Raw genomic sequence first — 23547 nt, 5'->3', positions numbered from 1 at the left:
AACCGAAGTCTTATAGGCAACATGAATCTTGAAATGAGTATACTGTATATGGAAGCACACACAGAATAAACCAATTAACCAAAGAAGTCGAACTTATTTGTTGAGAAGCGAAGATTTAAAAACAATCAGGGTAGACAAAGGTCTCTAACTACGACATAGCATGCGACTGTCTGGAGGGCGTACGCGCGAAACCAAAACCCAAAGAGACATTCTTCCTGTCACAAACTGAGAACTAAGCGAGATAAGAACTTGGGGTTTGTTTTAAAAATAACTTCCATATCTGGAGACCATTCATCTCGCTTTGAACCCCCATGAAAATTCAATTGCAAAGAAGTTGGCCAGCGGCTGACTTTTTCATGCCTGCACATAAAAATCTCTGAACATGACTGAAAGGAAACACAAATACTGCATGTTCTTATGATTTAAATTTAAAAACAAACTTATCTACATTACATTAATGTATTGAATAGGTTGGAGTCCAATAAGTTTTCTTATATTATTATTGAGATTCTTTCAATACGGAAAATAAAATGATTTTCATTACTTGTAATAAACTTATCTACAATACCAATATAAATGGTCCGTTATTGGACATCATAAATTTTCCAGCTAGCTCATTCTTGGTTGCCAGCGTTTCGCCCTCGTGTGCTAGGGTGGGCTCATCAGTTGGTACCTAGCACACCTACCAATACGCTGGCTAGTGCATACTGTGGAGGCCACTGCGTAGGCTAAGTGGAGCCACCGGCAGTGCCAATGCACTAAGAGACTTTGTCTCATCACTAAAAATTGATGCCTGCTTGGCCATCAGATGATATAGATGTTGATTCCCATAGGGAATCTGAAATATTTGTCCTGAATGAGCAAATTTATAATACCAATATAAATGGTCCGTTATTGGACATCATAAATTTTCCAGCTAGCTCATTCTTGGTTGCCAGCGTTTCGCCCTCGTGTGCTAGGGTGGGCTCATCACTGATGTCCAATAACGGACCATTTATATTGGTATTATAAATTTGCTCATTCAGGACAAATATTTCAGATTCCCTATGGGAATCAACATCTATATCAAACTTATCTACGTCGAGCTGAAATGTTCCTTTACCAGCAGTGAAAAAATTACAAATACAGTGAATATAAAATAGGAGTTATGACATAAGTTCTATGCAATGAAGATTTTGCATTTGAGGTAACATTCCATTATATCAACATTTTCGCACTCAATTATTTTGTAAACTTTTTCTCTGTTAACCGCATCAAATGCGGGTTGAAATTTTGTACATAATCCGATATTCACCCATTTTAACAGATAACATTGAGATTTACGGACATTTGGCAAACGCGCTGGATTAGAGGACAGCGCCAAGCGCAAACGTGGGAGAAGGAAAGAGAGACGAACAGTTTGAATGGAAAAAGAGAAATGGGGCTTTTACCGTTTTTCCTGGCATTTTTTCCAATTTTTCTCTTTGTAAAAGCCTTACTCGGACTTCGACGAATATTTGAAAAAAATAATTAGCCGAATTGGTCCAGCCGTTCCCGAGTTTTGTGCTTAGCAACACATTTAGCGATTCATTTTTATTTATATAGATACTATTAACCTCCTACGATCTGCTACGATTCTTCCTGTCACAAACTGAGAACTAAGCGAGATAAGAACTTTGGGTTTGTTTTAAAAATAACTTCCATATCTGGAGACCATTTGTCTCGCTTTGACCCCCCATGCAAATTCAATAGCAAAGAAGTTGGATATAATATGCACAGAACACAGTTCTGGCCTGTTTAGAATGTACATTGCTGCAATGAGTCATTACCAATTTTTATCATATGTGCATCATTACTTTGCATCAGCAAAGTCTTTCCATGAGGGAAATTGTCTGCCTGGTTGATGTACACCACTGTGACATTGTTAGGACATAAAAATGCTATGATATGACAGCAAATGTTCACAGTCATCCCTGCAGGAGTCGTCCATGGTCAACAACAGAAACTGACGCTGATGATCGTGTTCACTCAGGCAGTCCAAAATAGTCTCCATAGAGCCAACCTACAATTCAAAGTTTGTTGGCAAGCTCCTGTACAAACATCTTAACACTGTGGTGCTAGGTACAGATAGGCAAGGGAACACTTGGACTGGAACCTGACAGCATGAAGTCAAGTCCTGTTCCTTGATGATTGCAGAATTTGTCTGAAACCTAATATTCATTGGAGGAGGGAATGGATAGAGCAAAGTAATGCCATACGAGCCCTGTAAACCATCCCTTGGGTCCAGTAAGGAAGTATATCTGTGACATTTTGGGCCAAAATTATGTACAGATGTCAGCCGCCATTCATCATCGAGGACATAATGACATGATCACAATACCGAGATAGAAACTTCTAGCCCATTGTTTGCAGTATCTGCAAACATGAATCTGAGGGGGTTGATTGTTGGACACACTCGTGAACAGTCAGCTGTTAAAGGTGCCTTGTCTATTTATAGCGATAAAGTAGTTATTACATAGCATAACACAAAATTCAAGTTTGCGAGTGATCCAGGTAGTGGAATAAATAATTTGTGTTAGTGATAAAGTACATATTACTTAGGAATTCTGTTTTGTGAGTGATTTGGTTAGTGGAATAAATCATTTGTGTTTGGTGTTTGTCGTAAGTAATAAAGATTAGGAATTTCATTAACTTCATGTTAAGTAGTTCTGTTGGTGTTCAACAGATAACATACTGTAAGTTATGTACGTTAGATTTACTTTGTTTTGTATCTGGGTTAGGGAAACAGTAAATTATCTTCCCTTTTTTAAATTTTTGTTTTGTACAATATACACAAGAACCTTGTTTATCTAGCCCTCATTAATCCGGATCTCCAGTTTATCCAGATCGAAAATTTTAAAAAATATGTATACTTGTACAACATTTCTTTTAAGTAGTCGATTCTTCTTGAATGTCTTTTCCGCCAAGGATAGTTAAGGACAGGAATCGGAAGTAATTTGGCCACAGTCTATGGAAGGTACCGTTCCAGCATTCGCCTGGAATTGAGAATGGAAAACCATGTAAAACCATTCCCAGGACAGCCGAAGTGGGATTCAAACCCACGCTCTTCTGAATCCAACACACTATTAATTCAATGATGGTGAATTCGAAAATGAAACCGGCGCACCATGAGAAGAAATAATGACTCATGGAGAGGCAACAATGCAGCTGGACAAACTGATGGCCTATTTAGAATCCTTGACTGAAACCACACCGGCAGAACTGTTGTTAGTAAAACATCTTCGTGATCGTGCTGCACCTAAACGCTATACAAATGTAAAACAGAAAAAAACTCGCAAATTATTTTGGTGCATAAAAGAGAGGCGTAAATGTAAGAAAAGAGTTCTTGTACTTTTTTGTACAATTGAAAAAAGGTACAGTATTACTGTATAAGTTATGTTATTAGATTATATAATATGTACTGTATTTGCTTTTTTAGTTTTTTAAAGATTATCAAGATTTTCGATAATCCAGATCAGTTCCGGTCCCACTTAATCCAGATAAACGAGGTTCTTGTGTAGTTTTGTTTATACTCATAAAGATGGGTTATTATATGGAGTAGTAACTTATGCAGTTACTACATTCATATAGGTACTAAACATGATATTTTGTATACAACTTTAAGATCCATTGCACCTTTCACAAATAAATAATACTGTAGCATTCTAAATGTCATTAAAGAGCATGCAAAGACTTCAGAGAATACACGGTATTTAACTAGTAATATAGTTCTTTGTATTCAAATATTGTGATGTTGGCATACAGTCCAGTAAATCAGCTGATTAGTAGACGTAGATGTTAGTGCCCTTTAAAACACAAGCACCATCATCATCTTGTAACTTATTTATTAGTAGAGAATAGCATCATCCTCAAAGCTTTATTTCTGATTTCAGTTCTTTACTCATATCATTTATATATATATAAGAAAACGTAAAGGTCCAGTAATACTGCTTTGAGGAATTCCCCTCTGTCTTGTACCAAGGAAGGACCAAAGATATTGAAAGTCATTCAGTCAAACTTTTGGGTTTTCATATTGATGCCAAATTGAACTGGGAAACACACATTGATCATGTTTGTAAAAAAAATCATGAGTGGCCTATTTGATATGGAAATTGAGGGATTTAGTTAGCAGTGACTACCTAAGGATGGCATAATTTGGTCTCTTCCAGTCACACATTACTTATGGACTGTTATTACAGGGGCATTCTTCTTAGGTATATAATATTCTTCTAATACAGAACAAGGTTGTCTGCACAATGTATAGGGCTGGTGTAATTGTCGACCTCTCTTCATTAAGCTTAAAATACTGTCAATTATAAATTTGTATATTTATATATCTTTGACACGTGTTAAAAACAACATAAATTAATTCACCTTCATGATACTGAACAAGTGTTCAACCACGTTTATAAGAGCAAGAATGGCAACCACTGGATCCAAGGACTAAGACCGACTGGAATAACAGAAAATATAATACAAAAATCAAGAATCTTTGTTTGCCATTGACCATATAGAAAGAAACAGGCTTCGTCATCTTATAACAATTTAGTACTTAATATTACTAAGGCTAAATGAACATACACCTTTTATTAAAACTTAATATTAACATTATGCATTTCTAAGAATTCAGATTTTCTATTAACCAATCATACATTTTCCTTTTAAAATTACTTCAAGGAGTAGACCGTGCAGAATGTGGTACTTTAATAAATAATCTTAAAAAACTGATTTTCTGTGAGTGGGCAATTTTTGACAGCCTGTTAATTGGGATGTCAATGTCGGCTTTGCCTTCAGTATCATGAAGGTGAATATTTTCCCTAGTACTGAATTAATTTATGTTGTTTTTAACACGTGTCAAAGATATATAAATATACAAATTTATAATTGACAGTATTTTAAGCTTAATGAAGAGAGGTCGACAATTACACCAGCCCTATACATTGTGCAGACAACCTTGTTCTGTATTAGAAGAATATTATATACCTAAGAAGAATGCCCCTGTAATAACAGTCCATAAGTAATGTGTGACTGGAAGAGACCAAATTATGCCATCCTTAGGTAGTCACTGCTAACTAAATCCCTCAATTTCCATATCAAATAGGCCACTCATGATTTTTTTTACAAACATGATCAATGTGTGTTTCCCAGTTCAATTTGGCATCAATATGAAAACCCAAAAGTTTGACTGAATGACTTTCAATATCTTTGGTCCTTCCTTGGTACAAGACAGAGGGGAATTCCTCAAAGCAGTATTACTGGACCTTTACGTTTTCTTATATATATATAAATGATATGAGTAAAGAACTGAAATCAGAAATAAAGCTTTGAGGATGATGCTATTCTCTACTAATAAATAAGTTACAAGATGATGATGGTGCTTGTGTTTTAAAGGGCACTAACATCTACGTCAGCGGCCCCTAGTGGAATGATTTGAGACAAAATGTAATGACAATTTAAAAAGCTGCTCACAATCTTGCAATAATACAAGACAGAGCAACTTTCAGGAGAGTGATACAAAATTTCAAGGATTTTCAGAAGAAGAAGAAGAAAGTTAACAACATCTGGATGCAGGAGAGGAGAAAAGAGCAAAGTGGAAGGACGAAGAATTATTGGAAGTCAAGAAGAGAAACGTCAAGATAAATGCACAGGGTTACTTTCTGTGGTCATCGGATGGCCAAAATCGCAAAGAAGAAATGTCTAACCTTAACAAATTGACTCCCAGATTTTGAGATGAGAGTAGGTGGACAAGAAGTACATTAAATTAGAGTAATTGCATTACAAGAAGTTGTATGCAAATTCTCAGCAGCTAATGGCAAATAGTGTCAGAGTGTTTTGACTTGCAAGAGTCAAATGAGGCCCAGTTTCTTCAACTCTATGTTAAATTTTACTTAACAAATGTTAACCAACAATAATTGGTAATTATTTAACACTTTGTTTAAAAGTGCCTTGTTTCACAAACAAATTTCCAACTTGTTACGAAGCAAATTGTTAAAGACAAATTAACAAATTTCCGTGAAATTTCTGAACGTGTTTGGCAGGGAGCGTTTTGTTTCTTTACATAAAGCGCCCCTAGTGGTGTGTTGAAATAGTATTTTGTCACACAGGCACATGGTTGACAACATTATAGGTTATGGTTAGCAGAGACCGATCACAGGTAAACATGTCAAGTAAGAGGCAACAAAAGGGTTATTATTAAGGTTCGGAAGTGCATGTCCTAAAAAACTAAGAAATCAAATACGCTCTTAAAAACTTGAAAATATGCCAATAAATGTGCACTATTTATGTTGTTTTTAACATGTGTCAAAGATATATAAATATACAAATTTATAATTGACAGTATTTTAAGCTTAATGAAGAGAGGTCGACAATTACACCAGCCCTATACATTGTGCAGACAGGTTAGTATTGAATATAGTAAACTTACATTTATTAATTGGAGGTTGAAACAGAAATGGTCCCGCTGTCAATGCTGAGTGATAAATTGCAATTAACAACCATCACTTTGCACAAATTTTCAACTGAGTTGTCTTGCAAAACACTTTTGTAATGTGAAAAACTTATTTCCAAATGCAAGAAGTTATTGGGGAATATTTAAATGATAACTCCTCCACAGACAGAGGCAATATACCTGTGCTTCGTTATGGTATTATACTGAAATTTATAATTGAATGCTTAACATTTTATATATCATCCACCAAAATTCACAATCTTGACGGCAAAGTTCCTCCCATTCGTCAATCTCTCTTTCCAGAAATCGATTTCGTACTTCCCGGGCTAGCTCCAGATATTCCGCCCGGTCAGTTGGACCCCTAAATCTTTGCCACCTTTTCCTATAAGCAATTTTAATATGGACAAATCCTTGAAGAGATCCGGCATGGTGTCGTCTTGGGTGCCATTGCGGTACTGAAGCCGCGGCCGGACTGCATTCGTAGTCATTACCCGGTCAGGACCCATTCCCAGCGTGGTCCGCACATTTTGACGACGGTCCAGAAAATTATTATCATTATTAGGGTGGGTGATATTAGTTGAATTTAGGTTATTATTATTATTATTATTATTGATGTTCTGGACGCCGCAGCAAGATGCAAGGCCGCTACTTGGCGTTAAACCTTACATCTGCTGCCATTGTCATTGCTGACAATGTGACCAGCAACATTGTCGCACGTAGGCAAGTGCGCGGGATTTCTGGCGATTTGAATGATATAGAATGGAAATTCTAAGTACCCATGGAGGGAATTACATATTTTTCCACCAATAGAGCATATCAAAAATCAGATCAAAAGTTTCACCTGCATATTCCCCAGCGTCAGTGGGTACCGTCTGACACATCCCACTCTGATGAGTCTAGTGTCAGACCTAAGACGAAACGCTGATTAATAGAGCAAACGCCTGAAAAGCTATACATCTAACTTTTGATATGAATGATATAGTCCGTGCATTATTGACCTCATTATAGAGGTGAACAATTGCACGGTCAATATCTTTCCTATTGTTTATTTTAAACGTGTTTAATTTTTATTTATGTGCCAGGAGAATCCACTGTAATTTAAGTTCTTCAATAGAAAAGATAGCTCTTGAAAACGAACCCAAGAAAGATTAAAAATGATTGGTTTATGATCAGAATCAAATACATTATGAACAGTAAAATTAAGTGGAGTCAACTCATTGTCCACCCCACCAACGTTAATTTGATTTCCCCCTCCCCCAAAGAAAGATGTGTTTCTTTAATTTTAAAGGAGATTCCGAATACCAATGTTAACTTCTGTTACCTTCAGTTTTGAGATATAAGTTACCCCATAAAAAGAATTCACTTTTTCACTTCTTTTCACACTGGCAACCCCCCCCGCCCCAATTAAGAGAATTTACCGGAAAAAATACTTGTTTCTTTATTAGTAAAGGATCTTCTAAATACCAATTACCACAACTGTAACATCTTCAGTTTTTGATATATATGTCAAAAAAATCAACTCCTTTTCACCCCTGCCCCCCCCCCCCCCCAGATCAAGATGACTTTTTCCCAAAAATGCATTTATTTTTGTTTTTAAAGCAGATCCAAATACCAATTTTGGATTTCCCTAAATCAAAGGAATACGTGTTTCTTTACTTCTAAAGCAGATTCTAAATACCAGTTTCCATATCTGCAACATCTTTCATTTTTGAGATAGTAGTATCTTCATACAAATAATTCAAATAATTTTTCAATTCTACCCCCCACCCCCTCCTTTAAGTGGATTTCCGAAAACAAAAAAATTACATATTTCCCTATACTGTAACATATACAGTTTTTGAGATATCAGTATCCTAATAAAAAGAATTCAACCCCATTTTCAGTCATTTTTACACACACACACACACACACCCCCCATCCAAGTGGTTTTTCTGAGAACAAAAAATTACATGTTTATTTATTTTAATAGAGATTAAAAATACCATTTTGCACTTCTGCAACATGTTAAGTTTTTGAGATATAATACAGACATGCTCATTTTAAAATTTCACCCCCTTTTTAGTTCCCCGTAAGTGGAGTTTCCATAAACAAATTACCACTGTTTCTTTACTTTCACAGGAGATTCAAAATACCAATTTCTACGTCTGTAACATTTTACGTTTCTGAGATATACTGTAGATATATTCTTTCAAAAAATTCACCCCATTTGTCACTCTTGTTTAACCCTCATTAATTGGACTTTCCGAAACCAAAAAAAAAAAATCGTGTGTTTAAAGGAGACTCCATATACCAATTTTCAGGTCTGTAATATCTTTAGTTTCTGAGATATAAGTATCCTCATTAAAGGCATTCAACCCCGTTTTCACTCTTTTTCACCCCTCCTATTGGAATTTTCCGAGAAAAAAAGTGTTTATTCTTAAAGGAGACTCTAAACACCAATTTTCACATTTGTAAACTTTTAAAGTTTTGAGATATAGGGACACTCATTTTTAAAATTCACCCTCCTTTACACCCCCTTAGCGATGAGATATCCAAAAATCCTCCTTTAGCGAGCACCTGCATTGTAATATGTGTCCTCAAAATTTAATTTTGTTATGTCCAGCAGTTTTGGTTCGGCGATGATGAATCAGTCAGTCAGGACATGTTCTTTTATATATATATATAAGAAAACAAAGGTCCCATAATACTGCCTTCAGCAATTCCCATCTTAATTATTAAAGAGTCAGATAAAGCTTCGCCTACTCTAATTCTCTGAATTCTGTTTTCTAGAAACAGAGCCACCCATTCAGTCACTCTTTTGTCTAGTCCAGTTGCACTCATTTTTGCCAGTAGTCTCCCATGATCCACCCTATCAAATGCCTTAGATAGGTCAATTGCGATTCAGTCCATTTGACCTCCTGTATCCAGGATATCTTGCTGGAATCCTACAAGTTGAGCTTCAGTGGAATAACCTTTCCTGAACCCAAACTGCCTTCTATCAATACAGTTATTAATTTTGCAAACATATCTTATATAATCAGAAAGAATGCTTTCCCAAAGCTTACATGCAATGCATGTCAAACTGACTGGCCTGTAAATTTCAGCTTTATGTCTATCACCCTTTCCTTTATACAAAGAGGTTACTATAGCAACTCTCCATTCATTTGGTATAGCTCCTTCATGCAAACAATAATCAAATAAGTACTTCAGATATGGAACTATATCCCAACCCATTGTCTTCAGTAAATCCCCCAAAACCTTATCAATTTTAGCTGCTTTTCTAGTTTTCAACTTTAGTATCTTACTGTAAATGTCATTGTTGTCATAGGTTATTTTCAAAACTTCTTTAGTATTAGTCACCTCCTCTATCCGGACACTATCCTTGTAACCAACAATCTTAACATACGGCTGACTGAATACTTCTGCCTTTTGAAGATCCTCGCACACACACTCTCCTTGTTGATTAATGATTCCTGCAACATCCTTCTTGGAACCGGTTTCTGCCTTAAAGTACCTATACATACTCTTCCATTTATTCACTAAAATTAGTGTGGCTGCCAATTATGCTTGCCATCACGTTATCCTTAGCTGACTTCTTTGTTGCATTCAATTTCCTAGTAAGTTCCTTCAAATTTATCCTTACTTCCACAGCCATTTCTAATTCTATTTCTTTCCAACCTGCACCTCCTTTTAGTCTCCTTACGTCTCTGTTATAATATAGTGGAACTTTACCATTCCTTACCACCTTTAAAGGTACAAACCTATTTTCACATTCCACAACAATTGCTTTAAACCCATCCCAGAGTGGGGGCCACTGCATAGGCTATTTCGAGCCACCGGCAGTGCCAGTGCACTATGAGAGACTTTGTCTCATTTCCTGCCTGGCCATCAGATGACGTAGATCTATACCACATAGTTGAGCAGCTCGTCTCCTTTCTCGCAAGTCTTCCCAGCCCAAACATTGCAACATTTCTGACACGCTATTCTTTTGTCAGACATCACCTAGAACAAATTGAGCTGCTTTTCTTTGGATGTTTTTCCAGTTCTTGAAACAAGTAATCCTGGTGAGGGACCCATACACTGGAACCATACTCTAGTTGGGGTCTTACCAGAGACTTGCATGCCCTCTCCTTTACATCCTTAATACAACCCCTACATACAGTCAAGTAAAAATTAATCATTCACGATATTTGCAGTTCAAGTCTCCAGCAAAGTTACTGAATAATTATTTTAGACATCTTCCTTTGCACTTTCAACCTTTCAGCATTTAAGGGCAGTTTTAATTTCTGTTAGCATGTATAAGGAAAAGATCTGAAGTATGTAAGTATTCAGTTTTAACTACATTTATATTGTTTCATTTAGGGAAACCACAGAAAACCATGTTCAGGGCTGCCGACAGTGGGATTCAAACCCACTATCTCCCAAATGCAAGCTCACAGCTGTGCGCCCTTATCTGCACGGCCAATTCGCTTGGTGCTAATACTTTTAAAAAATACTCTATTACTATTATTTTAATTTACCATTACCATTTTATTATTAGTCTTACTATCAATGCCATTATATACTACTTTGCAAGAGATATGATCTTTCATTATTCATCATCTCTTATCATTTCCATTAGAGGTACTGCGATATTTGTTTGCAAGTTGGCTTTTCAAACTGAACGTCTGGAACATACACTTATTTTCAGCATGATCGCGGTTAGATAAGTGGATACTGCACTTCCCTATCTGTCCAGTTGCCAACCAAGCCCCTCCTGTTAATCCCCTCACATGTGCCTTTAACTGTTTTCCCAACTCCCTACAAGTAGAATATGTTAATGTGCAAGGCTTAGTTCCACACTTCTCTGACTTCCTAGTTTATACTTATCCATGAGAGGTAATGGCTGTGAAAACATGGCTTATGCCATAGATGAGCAATGAGAGAGCCCTTCTCCTTGAGCTAATGCCATGAGTGCTGTAAGAGTAGAGAGCAGCTGACTTCGAACAGTTTGTGCTGTATAGACTAGATGGGGATATGCGGAGTCAAGGTGCACGCACAGCCACAACAATATACCTGGCTGAGTATATGTTTACACAATACAATCGTACAGTATGTTCATCATCCATTAGGATCAAAACTAATGAACTCACAGACTGTGGGCTAAACGCTCTCAGAGGGTCCATCCTCATTTCGAGACATCTCATCGAAATAAGATCAACTGGCCTCGAGTCTGTATCATACTTAGATTTTAAGTTTTATAGGAATTATTTCTCAAGTTGCACATATATAGTTTTTAATGTTTTTGTTAACTTTTAAATTCTCATTGTTTTTTAGAACTGTTTAAAACTGTAAATACAATTTCAAAATCATATTTAAATTTTTGAGTTCATCACAAAAATTATTTCTTTTTTTAAACAGTATTCACTATATTATGTATTTTGTCTTCGAGCAGCCTCTAACTGGAGGAAGAATTTATAATAAAAATACTTTGTTTTAAATGTATTCTTAAATAAGTATTTATGTTGGCCTACAGTATTTCTATGATTGTTATGAGTATTTAGTTATCACATGTCAAAATACAACCTGTGACAATAAAGTTCGGTGAATGAAATCAGAACGGTCGATCCAGCAACACTGGCGACACACAACGCTGCACCTGCGTAGCAGGTTTTGACCACCTGCTCCCAACGTTGTTCAGTCGAGCATTGTGTCTGTGATGTCAAATAAATATTAAAGTTTATTTATTCCACCTATTCAATACATAAAAAAGAGATAATGAATTAAATAAAATTATAGGGACATGTTTCGCCCTTTAATTATGGGCATCTTCAGCCTTAATCTCAAACTGAAAGTTGATTAATCAGGTACCTGATTGTAATTAACTTACATATGAATGTGAAGGAAATGTTGGAAATGTGCAAAATTGTTGACAATAGTTATGAAATTCTAATATCAGGCCTTAATAAAGTCTAAAATACAAATGTTTGTAAAATTATACACTTTCTTGAATGTAGTTAAGAAATTCTTGAAATGAGGCCTTAATGAAGTTTAAAATACTTTTTTTCTTTTTACTAGTTGCTTTACGTCATACTGACACAGAAAGGTCTTATGGCGACGATAGGATAGAAATCACCTAGGAATTGAAAGGAAGTGGCCGTGGCCTTAATTTAGGTACAGCCCCGACATTTGCCTGGTGTGAAAATGGGAAACCACAGAAAACCATCTTCAGGGCTGTCGACAGTGGGGCTCCAACCCACTATCTTCCGATTACTGGATACTGGCCGCACTTAAAATACAAGTAGTCGTGAGTTTATACTCAATTGAAAATAAAATAATTTACATACAACGTTATTTCAATTGAAAATAAAAGAAATTACACACAACGTTTTCTCTCTGAATCTTCTTTACGTCAACCAATTTCAACGTTAATAAAAAGACTTCAATCCAAACTTCCCTTACGACTCTACACAAGAGACTACAGCCGTTCCTTCCTGCTAACATTTAACACGGCAACTTACCTTCAAGCACTCTTCTTCTCTCATGCATCTAGAAAACTACAGTGTTATCACTTCACTTTTATTATAAACCCCTCTTGATGCGACTATTATACTGACATTCAATCTGTTTGTGGAGCCTCCGTGGCTCAGACGGCAGCGCGTTGGCCTCTCACCGCTGGATACCGTTGTTCAAATCCCGGTCATTCCATGTGAGATTTGTGCTGGACAAAGCGGAGGCGGGACAGGTTTTTCTCCGGGTACTCCGGTTTTCCCTGTCTCTTTCATTCCAGCAACACTCTCCATTATCATTTCATTGCATCTATCAGTCATTAATAATCACCTTGGGAGTGGCGACCCCATTGTAATACTAGCCTATATATGTTTCATTCATTACATTCCTGACCCGGTCTAAGACTGGAAAACAGGTTGTAGGTTTTCATTTTCAATCTGTTTAAGATCCAAAAGTTTCCTCTAGTGTATAAACTCATGACTTTTTTTTTCCTACTTGCTTTACGTCGCACCGACACAGATAGGTCTTATGGCGACGATGGGACAGGGAAAGGCTAGGAGTGGGAAGGAAGCGGCCGTGGCCTTAATTAAGGTACAGCCCCAGCATTTGCCTAGTGTGAAAATGGGAAACCACGGAAAACCATTTTCAGGGCTGTCGACAGTGGGGTTCGAACCTACTATCTCCCGAATACTGGATACTGGCCGCACTTAAGCGACTGCAGCTATCGAGCTCGGTAAACTCATGACTACTTGTATTTTAAACTTCATTAAGGCCTCATTTCAAGAATTTCTTAACTACATTCAAGAAAGTGTATAATTTTACGAACATTTGTATTTTAGACTTTATTAAGGCCTGATATTAAGAATTTCATAACTATTGTCAACAATTTCGCACATTTCCAACATTTCCTTCACATTCATATGTAAGTTAATTACAATCAGGTACCTGATTAGTCAACTTTCAGTTTGAGATTAAGGCTGAAGATGCCCATAATTCAAGGGCAAAACATGTCCCTATAATTTTATTTGATTCATTATCTCCTTTTTATGTATTGAATAGGTGGAATAAATAAACTTTAATATTTATTTGACTTCATCGTACATTTCAATACGGACCTTAACATGAGAATTATAACATCTAACATTGTGTCTGTGCCGTGTAAGACCTGTCTGATACAGTGCGTGTTTAGTGCGTTGGTTCTGAACTGCGAACAGGAATATGAACTACCAAGAGATCAATGTACAGTTTTGTTTTAAGCGTGGCAAGACACCGAAAGAAACGCATGTGATGCTGGTACGTGTTTATGAAGATCAAGCACTGTCCTTGAAGTGTGTGTACGAGTGGTTTACCCGTTTTCGAGGAGGCCGGGAAAATGCTCCTGACAACCCCGGTAGCAGAAGACCGGCAACTGCAGTCAGTAATGAAAACATTGAGAAGGTGAGGACATTAATCACGAACGATCGGCGATTAACTGTGTGCATGATAGTGGATGAACTGCAGATTAACCATACGTTCGTGCAACAAATCGTTACCCAGAAGTTAGGGAAGACGAAAACGTGTTCTTGTCCTGTGCCACATCACTTGACTGATGATCAGAAGCAGACACATTTAGAGGCTTCACAGGATTTTGTTGAAACAGCAGATGCGACACCAAATTTCGTGAACTGTACTGTCACCGAGGATAAAACCTGGTGTCTCAGGTACGACCCTGAAACGAAATGGCAAATCATGGAATGGCGTTCTCCAGGATCCCCTCGTTGGAAAAAGCTCGGAGCTGAAATGTCACGCATCACAACAATGCTCATCACCTTTTTCGATAGTCAAGGCATTATCCACAAGGAATTTCTACCTGAGGGAACAACTCTGAATGCTGCATGGTACATTGAAATTTTGACCCATTTCATGAAATGTGTATGCAGGGTACAACCCCAGTATGCACAGCAAGTTTCACGGTTTTTTTGTCCATGACAACGCTCTCCCACACACAGCCAATATCGTCAAACAGTTCATGGCAAAAAAAAGGGGGTGGTGCAACTTGAACATCCCCCCCTACTCGCCAGATCTCAATCCTCCAGACTTTTCCCTATTCCCACGACTCAAACTCACTTTGAAAGGAAAGAGATTTGACAATATTCCTGACATCCAACGAAGCGTGACAAGGCTTTTGTACACTATCCCAAAGGAAGCTATGTTGCAAAGTTTCCAGATTATGTATCGCCGATCTCAGCAGTGATTAGTTATGGGAGGGGACTATTTTGAAGGACAGTAAGGCCACTGTCGTGCATTGTTCATCTATGTTGATAGTACAGGACTATTCACCGAACTTTATTGTCGCAGATTTTAAATAATTATGTTTCCCATGCAAGCCCGATTGAAATGAATATAATTAAACCTTTACTTAGCACATGACATTTGTATACATACTTATTTTGTTTCCTCAGCATAATCTAATAAATGAATAAATTGGGACATTAGACATGCTGAAGTGAAAGTATATGCTGAAATTACAAATGCAAAACATAATCTTGTTGGTCGCAGAACTGTAATTCAGCATTTAAAATCAGAAATTAATCAATTCTAATTTTTACAAAACAATCCATACTTACCAAAAGAGGGCCAGGAATATCGTTCTTACAAACTTCATCCAGGGTGACACCAAACTTCACCCTGAAAGATATGAAAAACTGAATAAGACATGGCAGGCATGCAAGCATTGAAGGGATGACAAATAATCTCCCCAAGCGGCTTTAGTTTAAATGTAATGAGTAACATGTAGCATGCAGAATAAACAATAAACTAGTACTAACATTTTCTACACAACAATAAACATATGCCCCCTTTTTCCTTAACTCTTGGAGTAGAAAAGTTTGTCATTTCGGTAACCTACCATTGTAAAAAGCAATTAATAAATGAATCAATTATTCACCACAATGAACAATTCAACATCCTCTACGATTTGGGTTAGTTTCTTGTCCTGGAGCATTTCTCTATATCTCTTTCTTTCTTTGAGACAAGAATAAGGTCCTAAGTATAACACATATAGATCCAGATTTCTTCAGAGAAAATCACCTTGATTATAATCATATTATAGAAAGTCACAGTATGTCATTTGCAATGGGAAATTTATTTTCTTCATTGCTGTTTTAATTTCATAAAATCTATAATTTACCTTCATTTGGACACAAGTATAAAGATTGGACTTTCCACCTAATCAATACTATTTATTATTATAAGGTACTTTAAACATTTTACTGTACTGTACAATGATGAACATACTGCTATTTGCAGATGATGTGATCTGGGGAAAAGACAGCAAGGAAGTGCAACAACAACTAGAAGTACTGAACGAAAAAAATTAAGTATGACATGAAAATCAGTACAGAGAAAAGCAAGACTATGGTGATGTCGAGAGGGGAGAGGCAAAGAAGGGCACTGTGAAAATTGGAAGACAGAGTCTGGAAACTGTGGACAACTTTAAGTACCTAGGAAGCAAATTAATGCAAAATGCTAGGGTGGACATGGAGATTAGCAGGAGAGTACAGCAGAGTAATGCATTCTACCAAAGTGCAAGAAAACTTGTTTGGAGCAAAGAATTACCAAGGAAAAGTAAAGAGATAATGTACAAAATGTACTATGTACTGTACCGGTTACGTGTGGTACATGCCGTATTTTTAAAGATCAATAATGTTTAATCATCACGCAAGACATTTACTGCGAGCTTGGTTTGTTTATGCTCGGTGGAGCGCGTCCGCCTGAACCAGCTACAGCTGTATGAGTGAGGTGGACGCAGGAGCATGATAGACTACCCGCCTGATCATGGCACGTGTTGCCCGGCGTGGACTGGCGTGTCCTAGAAGCAACTTCACACCTTCACGAATGTTTGACTTGAAAATTTTCAAAACTCCTGTAATAATGATCGTATCAGCTTCAGAGATACTTCATTTTGTAGAGGAAAACGTCTCTAATTCCAAGTTTCACGTAAATCCGTTGAGGGATTCTCGAGTTATCCAACTTTATAGAAATCATTATATCTGATGACATAGAAGCACAAATCACATATAAGATGAGCTCAACCCAACCAAATCAGTGCAGTGCAGTGCAGGCATAGCTGGGAGTCCAGTCTGACTCGCCATGCTGCATCGTTACTATGTTCGTCGGGTCAAAGTGCTGACCAATTTATCTTCGAAATTCTACAAGTGTTACAGTGGACTTAGATTCTGTGAGTTGAGTGGAACTTATAATTTGTGCACGTGTTGAAACTCCAATATGTGACAAGTCTTACAGTGGACTTAGGTTTTGATAGTCAATTGGAACTTAGAATTTGTGCATGTATACGTGACGAGTCTTTATTATTGTGGAATTTAGTTTGTTTTTTTTTACCATTTTACAAGTGTGGAACTTAGTCTCAACAAGCATTGTGAACTGCAAAGTGACACACCACTGCATTATTATTAACTGTGGAATTTTCTTAAAACTCAGTCAGCTTATTTTCTTTATTTTTGTAGAAGTGTCCATGTAAGTGTTTAAACTTTTTCACTACCATAAATGCAAGTGATTGCCTATTACATAACTTATGCTCATGTGCTTCGACACAAGTGATTAATTCTGAACGATAATCCATTCAAACTGTGTTAATGTACAACTGTGCATAGTACTTGCTAATTTCTTATTTTCTCAATTTCCGGGTTGAAGTGAACGATATTCAATTCAAACCGAGCTGCACTGTGAACTGTGCATAATAATTACTTACATTATTTCTTCCTCAAAGTGTTTAATAATTAGTGCAGCAGAGTCCATAGGATAAACTCTTGAGCAATCAAATACATATTTTTGTGTCAAATGCGCCCATATTTCAGTGGAAAGCAACCAAGAACTGTGCATAATTTATGAACAGTCATCAGTTCTGTTATTTCTATAAACTTATGTTCATGCACAGTGATTTGTTTCTTTTCTAAATTCGATGCTATCTGCATCTTCATCTTTAAAGAACATTTAAATTGTATCTACAAGGGACTAGTAGAGTTTGACTGCATATCACGACAATATTAAATTAAACACTGGTGTCAAATAAATGTGTCGGGGAACTGTGCTATTGTGGACACTTGTGTGAGTAAAGTAACGAGTGATTATCCCCGCAACATCATCGGAGACCGTCTAGAACTTCAGAGGTACAAGTTTGATCCCACATCAGACCGACCTGGATGTTCCAGCTCCATTTCATCGGAACAAGAGGGGCTGCAGAACGAGTTCCAGTCCAGTTCAGCATGGTGACCTGGGAGTACCGGTTACCTGATAGGCGATGCTGAAGACGACAAATATCTACGCTAAGGTGATGTGCAATTCAACATATTTATTTGAATAAACTTAATACTTTAAAACAAAAAAATTTAAAGTTTTCTTGTAGATACGACTCTTCCTTCTGTACCAAGCCCTAGCTATGATTTACCTGAAACAGCCCTGAGACATAACTCATGCAATCTTAAAGTAAATGATAAAGTCGGGGTATATTTTACTGGTACAGTACCCATACTGACGTATACAGCTGAGATTTGGACTTTGACTAGTAGGCAAGAGAGTAGAATTCAAGCCAGTGAGATGAAATTCTTACGAAAGACAAGGAAAGACAGAGTGAAATGAAGATGTTAGGAAGTTGGGATAGGAAAGCTAAATGAGAGAGTTGACAAGAATAAACTAAGGTGGTTTGGACATGTAAAGAGGATGGAGGAGAATAGAATTCCAAGACAGATGTTGGAGGCAAAATGCAAGGGCAAGAGAGCAAGAAGAAGACCTAGAACAAGATGGATTGAATCAGTGAAGAGCGGCATAAGAAGACGAAATTTAGACTGGGACAAGACCGTGGAAAGAGGAAGATGGAGAAGTACAAATACCCTGAGCCAGCAGGAGCTGGATAAGGGGAAATGATGATGATAATTATTATCGACTAGGTGGACAGTCCAATCTTTAGACTTGTGATCACTGGAATTATCAATACGGGTCATAAAGCTAATGGATTATGATTCTTTTGGACACCAAATCACTGATTTTTTGTAAATAATAAAACCTACTCTTTCTGCATGCACTAGAACCCTGAAATTCAAACTAACTGTGGCTGTGGTCTGTTCAGATTATCTGAAAAACATGTAATATACTACCCAGTAGGCCTATACAGTACACAGTTACAGCTTCCGTACTGGCAGCCACTTGGCAATGAAGCATAATGATGAAACACAAGAGCGAGGGTTGTGTGACCATGTGTGGAAGCATCAGTGTAGCGGTTGCTTGCTGACTAAAAAAAGACAGTAGACAATCACGTGAACAGTAGTAGTATCTGTAGTATACCAGAGTTTTACACACAAAGCGTAACCGCAAACAATAGTCTATGTTGCATTTCACAAATTTTGTGAAAATTACTTCCAAAACTGCTGTTGCTTCTTGATTCAGGATGTCTAATATACAGTAACTTAGACCCTTGTTCCATAAAAGTATTACCATCCTTTTATTATTTTTTAAAAAAAACCTGAAGTATAGAATTAAATATTGGAGGAGGCAAATAAAAGGAACAACAATAACAGCAAAGTTTAGCCATCATCATCATTTTCCAGCACCAGTTTCCCGGGTGTGGAGTACAAGCGTTCGCCACTTCTTGTTGTCAAAGTATAGTTTCTGTTCCTCTATCTCTCTCCATTTGACATTCCTCTTGCTGGCCTCTAATTTCACTGTGTCCATCCTTCAAATTTTTGACCTCCCTACTGGGTTTTCCTCTTTCACTCCTTGGTCAAAGTAATGCATTGCTATTCTCACTCTGTCCATCCTGATAACATGTCGAAACCATTGTAGCCTGCATCTTCCTAAAAGCACAGTAACAGGTATTTTGATGCCAGCCTCCTTCCTGTTTACTACATTTCTAATCTTAGCCATCCTAGTCGTTTGGTTAATTGTTCTAATGAACTTCATTTCTGTTGAATTGAATTTACTATTAGCCTTATTATGTAAGGTACATGTTTTGAGTACATAGGAGAGAATTTTTTTTTTTTTTTTGCTAGTGGCTTTACGTCGCACCGACACAGATAGGTCTTATGGCGACGATGGGATAGGAAAGGCCTAGGAGTTGGAAGGAAGCGGCCGTGGCCTTAATTAAGGTACAGCCCCAGCATTTGCCTGGTGTGAAAATGGGAAACCACGGAAAACCATCTTCAGGGCTGCCGATAGTGGGATTCGAACCTACTATCTCCCGGATGCAAGCTCACAGCCGCGCGCCTCTACGCGCACGGCCAACTCGCCCGGTATAGGAGAGAATTGGAATGAAGTAGGTACGAAAAATAGTCAATTTTGCTTTCTGGGATATTTTATCATCCCAGAGTAGATTTTTCACTTGAAAATAAAACTGAGAAGCTTTTGAAGTCCTATTAAGTATTTATTGGTTTATTGCGTTATCTTTTGAAATGATACTTCCAAGGTATTTGAAGTTAACAACATATTGTAACAGAGTTCCCTCCACAAAAATGTTTGAAACTGTGCCTTTCCTGTTGACAGTCATTTCAACAGTTTTTGTTTTACTGGTGTTTAGTCCATATTCTTTAAACTTGACATTCCAAAAATTTAGTTTCTCCTGTATTTCTGCTTCATTTTCTCCCCATGATCAGATCATCATCTGCAATATTACAGTGTTAGGCTCCTTGCAATGTTCTTTAATAGATTTTATGATCCGAACCATGACGAACAGGATAACGTATCCACAAAGATGCACACAAGATGCTGTCAGTTGGTACAATTAATTTAATAATAATAAACACTTTATTAATCATCATAATTAATAAAGATACAGCACACAAATTGTGCATTGTATAAACAAAGTTTGTCATATGTACTGTCACTTCTCACTATTACAAAAGTTCACAATAGATAATCCCCGGTTTTTTCATGTGATTACGTGATATTGACTGCAATGCTCATTACACAGCTTGCAAACACAGGTTTCATCGGGGTCATGGAAGTACTCGGTGTTGCACAGTTTATGGTGACACCCATGGACCGCCATCGAGTTAACGAAATGTCGCATGTCTTGATTAGTCTTTGTCCATGTTCTATTCAGCATCGCCTCCGTTGAGTAGAAATCGAGCCAGATTTCTTCCCTCTTCTTCAGTCTGTCCTGCATTAATTTTTCCCAAGCATCCGTGGATGGAAACCCTCGCTTCATTCGGAGGTCCTCGATGAAGGTGGTTTCCTTTGCAAGCTCATATGCAAGCCTTGATTTTGTGTATTTCGATATTCCCAGTGTAGCTTTCAGGAAGCGCGACTTGACTGCTTCAATTGTCTTCAGCTCAGCCAGACCCAATTTATCCCATACAATGTCCAGTCCATATGTAGCAATTGGTGCAATTTTCACATCGAATAATTTCATAGCAGTTTCTAGTGAAAGCTTGGTAATTGTTTTAATATCATATATTGCTTTGGTGGCAGCCGTTGCTCTAGACTTTATGTGAATTCTATAGGTTGTTGCTGTTGTTTGCATGGTCAGTCCTAGATACTTAAATGTATTGGCAGTCTTGAGGACTGTAGATCCTAGATATATCCTGTCACTTGCGGCCTCTCGGCCACCTTTCTGAAATATCATTTTCACTGTTTTCTCTGTGTTAATTTTCATCTTGTTATCTTTTGCCCACGTGTCTAGATTGTCTACAGCTTTTTGCACATCATGTAGGTAACTTGATCCAATGACCATATCGTCTGCATATAAGTATATTTTCAAATCCTCTATTCCTTGCTGAGTAACCTTTACCACATCGTACGTTACAATGTTAAACAGCAAGGGGCTTAGTGGGTCTCCTCAGAGTACTCCGTTTACCTGCATGATCAATTTCGAAGTAGCGACTTGGTCCTCAATTTGTATGTAATTTGTCGTCAGTATGTTACTTATCAGAGTCGTGAGTTTGTCTTTCCCCATTATTGCTTCCAGCTTCGCGATTATTAGTGGTCTGCTTAACATGTCGAAAACTTTTGCATAATCAACAAATACTGTATGGAATTAGCCTCTTGGATGTCTGGGGGCTTCTTCAATGTCATTGATGAGGTTGTTAATGGCATGGAGGGTGCTCCTTCTTTTACGGAGTCCAAACTGTTCCTCTGGGAGTTTGTGTTCTACTGCGACTGCAGCTCTTTTTGTGAGAAGCCTTGTCATTACCGGTATTTTCAGCATGCATTTTTCTATTGCTATTCCTCTATATGAGTTAGGGTCTGACTGGTCGCCTTTTCCCTTGTACAACATTTTCATAGTCGATGTTCTCCAAGATGTTGGGATGTTGCATACTTGTAGACAGAGGTTCATTAGGTTTGAAATCACCGGTAATAGTGTTTCTGATGAGTCTTTTATGTGCTCGATGTATATGCCATCGGGTCCTATGGCCTTCTTATTTTTAAGTGACATAATAGCTTCGTACACCTCTTCCTTTGTGAACGGGTCAGTTACATCTTGATACGATCCTGTTATCGCAGCCTCAGTATTGACGTCCTCATCAACACTTAGTATATTCCTAAAGTGATCTTCCCATGTATCCATTTCTATCACCTTGCTGCTTTGCATTTTCCTAGGCTTTAATGCTACAAACGGGTCCTTAATGGCATCCTTCACGATTTTTATCGCTTCCTTTATGTTCATTTTGTTTTACCGACAGCAGTTTCCTGTATTCCTTCCTGATGACAATATATTGCCTTATTGTCACAATGCTTTTGTCGTTCTTTGCTGCATGCATGTCCTTAATAGCGCTCTTTCTCTTCTTATAGCAATCTTTATCGAACCATATTCGCGATCTTCTCTTGCGCTTATACACGTGCTGATTTGATTGTCTTCTCCAGGGATAGTGCGGCTGCATCTATGACATTATTCTTTATGTTCTTTTCAAGTTCTTTCCATTCTTTGGTTTGTTGTTTGAGTACATTTTCATTTATCTGTCTTGAGGGTTTGGCATCAGCATAGTTCTCTCTCTTCTCTATTCTTGAGACATTAAAATGCGTCGAGACAGGACAGTGTTTCCTTATCATCGCCTGTTCTGTAGTGAAACACATGGAGTAATTTATTAGCTTCATGTTTTGACCTTTGTAAAAGATTAAGTCTATAGTGCTGCTCCCTGTATATGTAAAGTACATTCTATCTTCGAAGTTGTTAACAAGGTTGAAACCTTCCTCAGCCATCATTTCCAGGAGCTCTTTCGCTCTATGATTGTTGTTGTCAAGTCTGCAGTTTAGGTCTCCGACAAGGATTATGTCTCTGCCCAGAGCTATTTGCTTTATGGAGGACATGATGATTGCTATTAGTTCTTCAATGGGTGTTAAAGGCCCTGCGTATATTGCTATCACGGAGATCCATTTAAAGTTTATTATCATTGTATCCTGTTCTTGGTGTGTACTTAAAATTTTACCTAGTCTTGGTTTGTAGTAGCATGAAATACCGTGCATTGGTCTCCCTCTTGGTCCTTGCGTTGCTGGTAAATGTTGCGCATAGAAGTGCTTTAGTTCAATGGGTTTGGTAGATAGAGTCTCAAGTAGTATGAGAATATCATGTGATTGTAGAAGGTTATTGTTTGTCAACTGTATGGCGCTCTTTACACCTTCTACGT

The 23547-nt window shown here is 37.5% G+C and overlaps 1 protein-coding gene across 2 annotated transcripts in view; it reads right to left on the bottom strand.

Moving 5' to 3' along the window:
* The window catches only part of RhoGAP71E (Rho GTPase activating protein at 71E), a 292611-nt gene that overhangs the window by 238498 nt on the left and 30566 nt on the right, over positions 1-23547 (bottom strand). For both annotated transcript variants that reach the window (XM_067152936.2, XM_067152928.2), the window contains exon 3: positions 15541-15601. In XM_067152936.2, the coding sequence (XP_067009037.1) occupies positions 15541-15601 (61 nt within the window). The remainder of the gene's footprint in view (positions 1-15540; positions 15602-23547) is intronic.

The sequence above is a fragment of the Anabrus simplex genome, chromosome 1 (assembly GCF_040414725.1).
Source record: "Anabrus simplex isolate iqAnaSimp1 chromosome 1, ASM4041472v1, whole genome shotgun sequence".
Taxonomy (NCBI): Eukaryota; Metazoa; Arthropoda; class Insecta; order Orthoptera; family Tettigoniidae; genus Anabrus; species Anabrus simplex.
The sequence above is the reverse complement of the archived record's forward strand: the minus strand, read 5'-3'. Positions and strand labels throughout refer to the sequence as shown.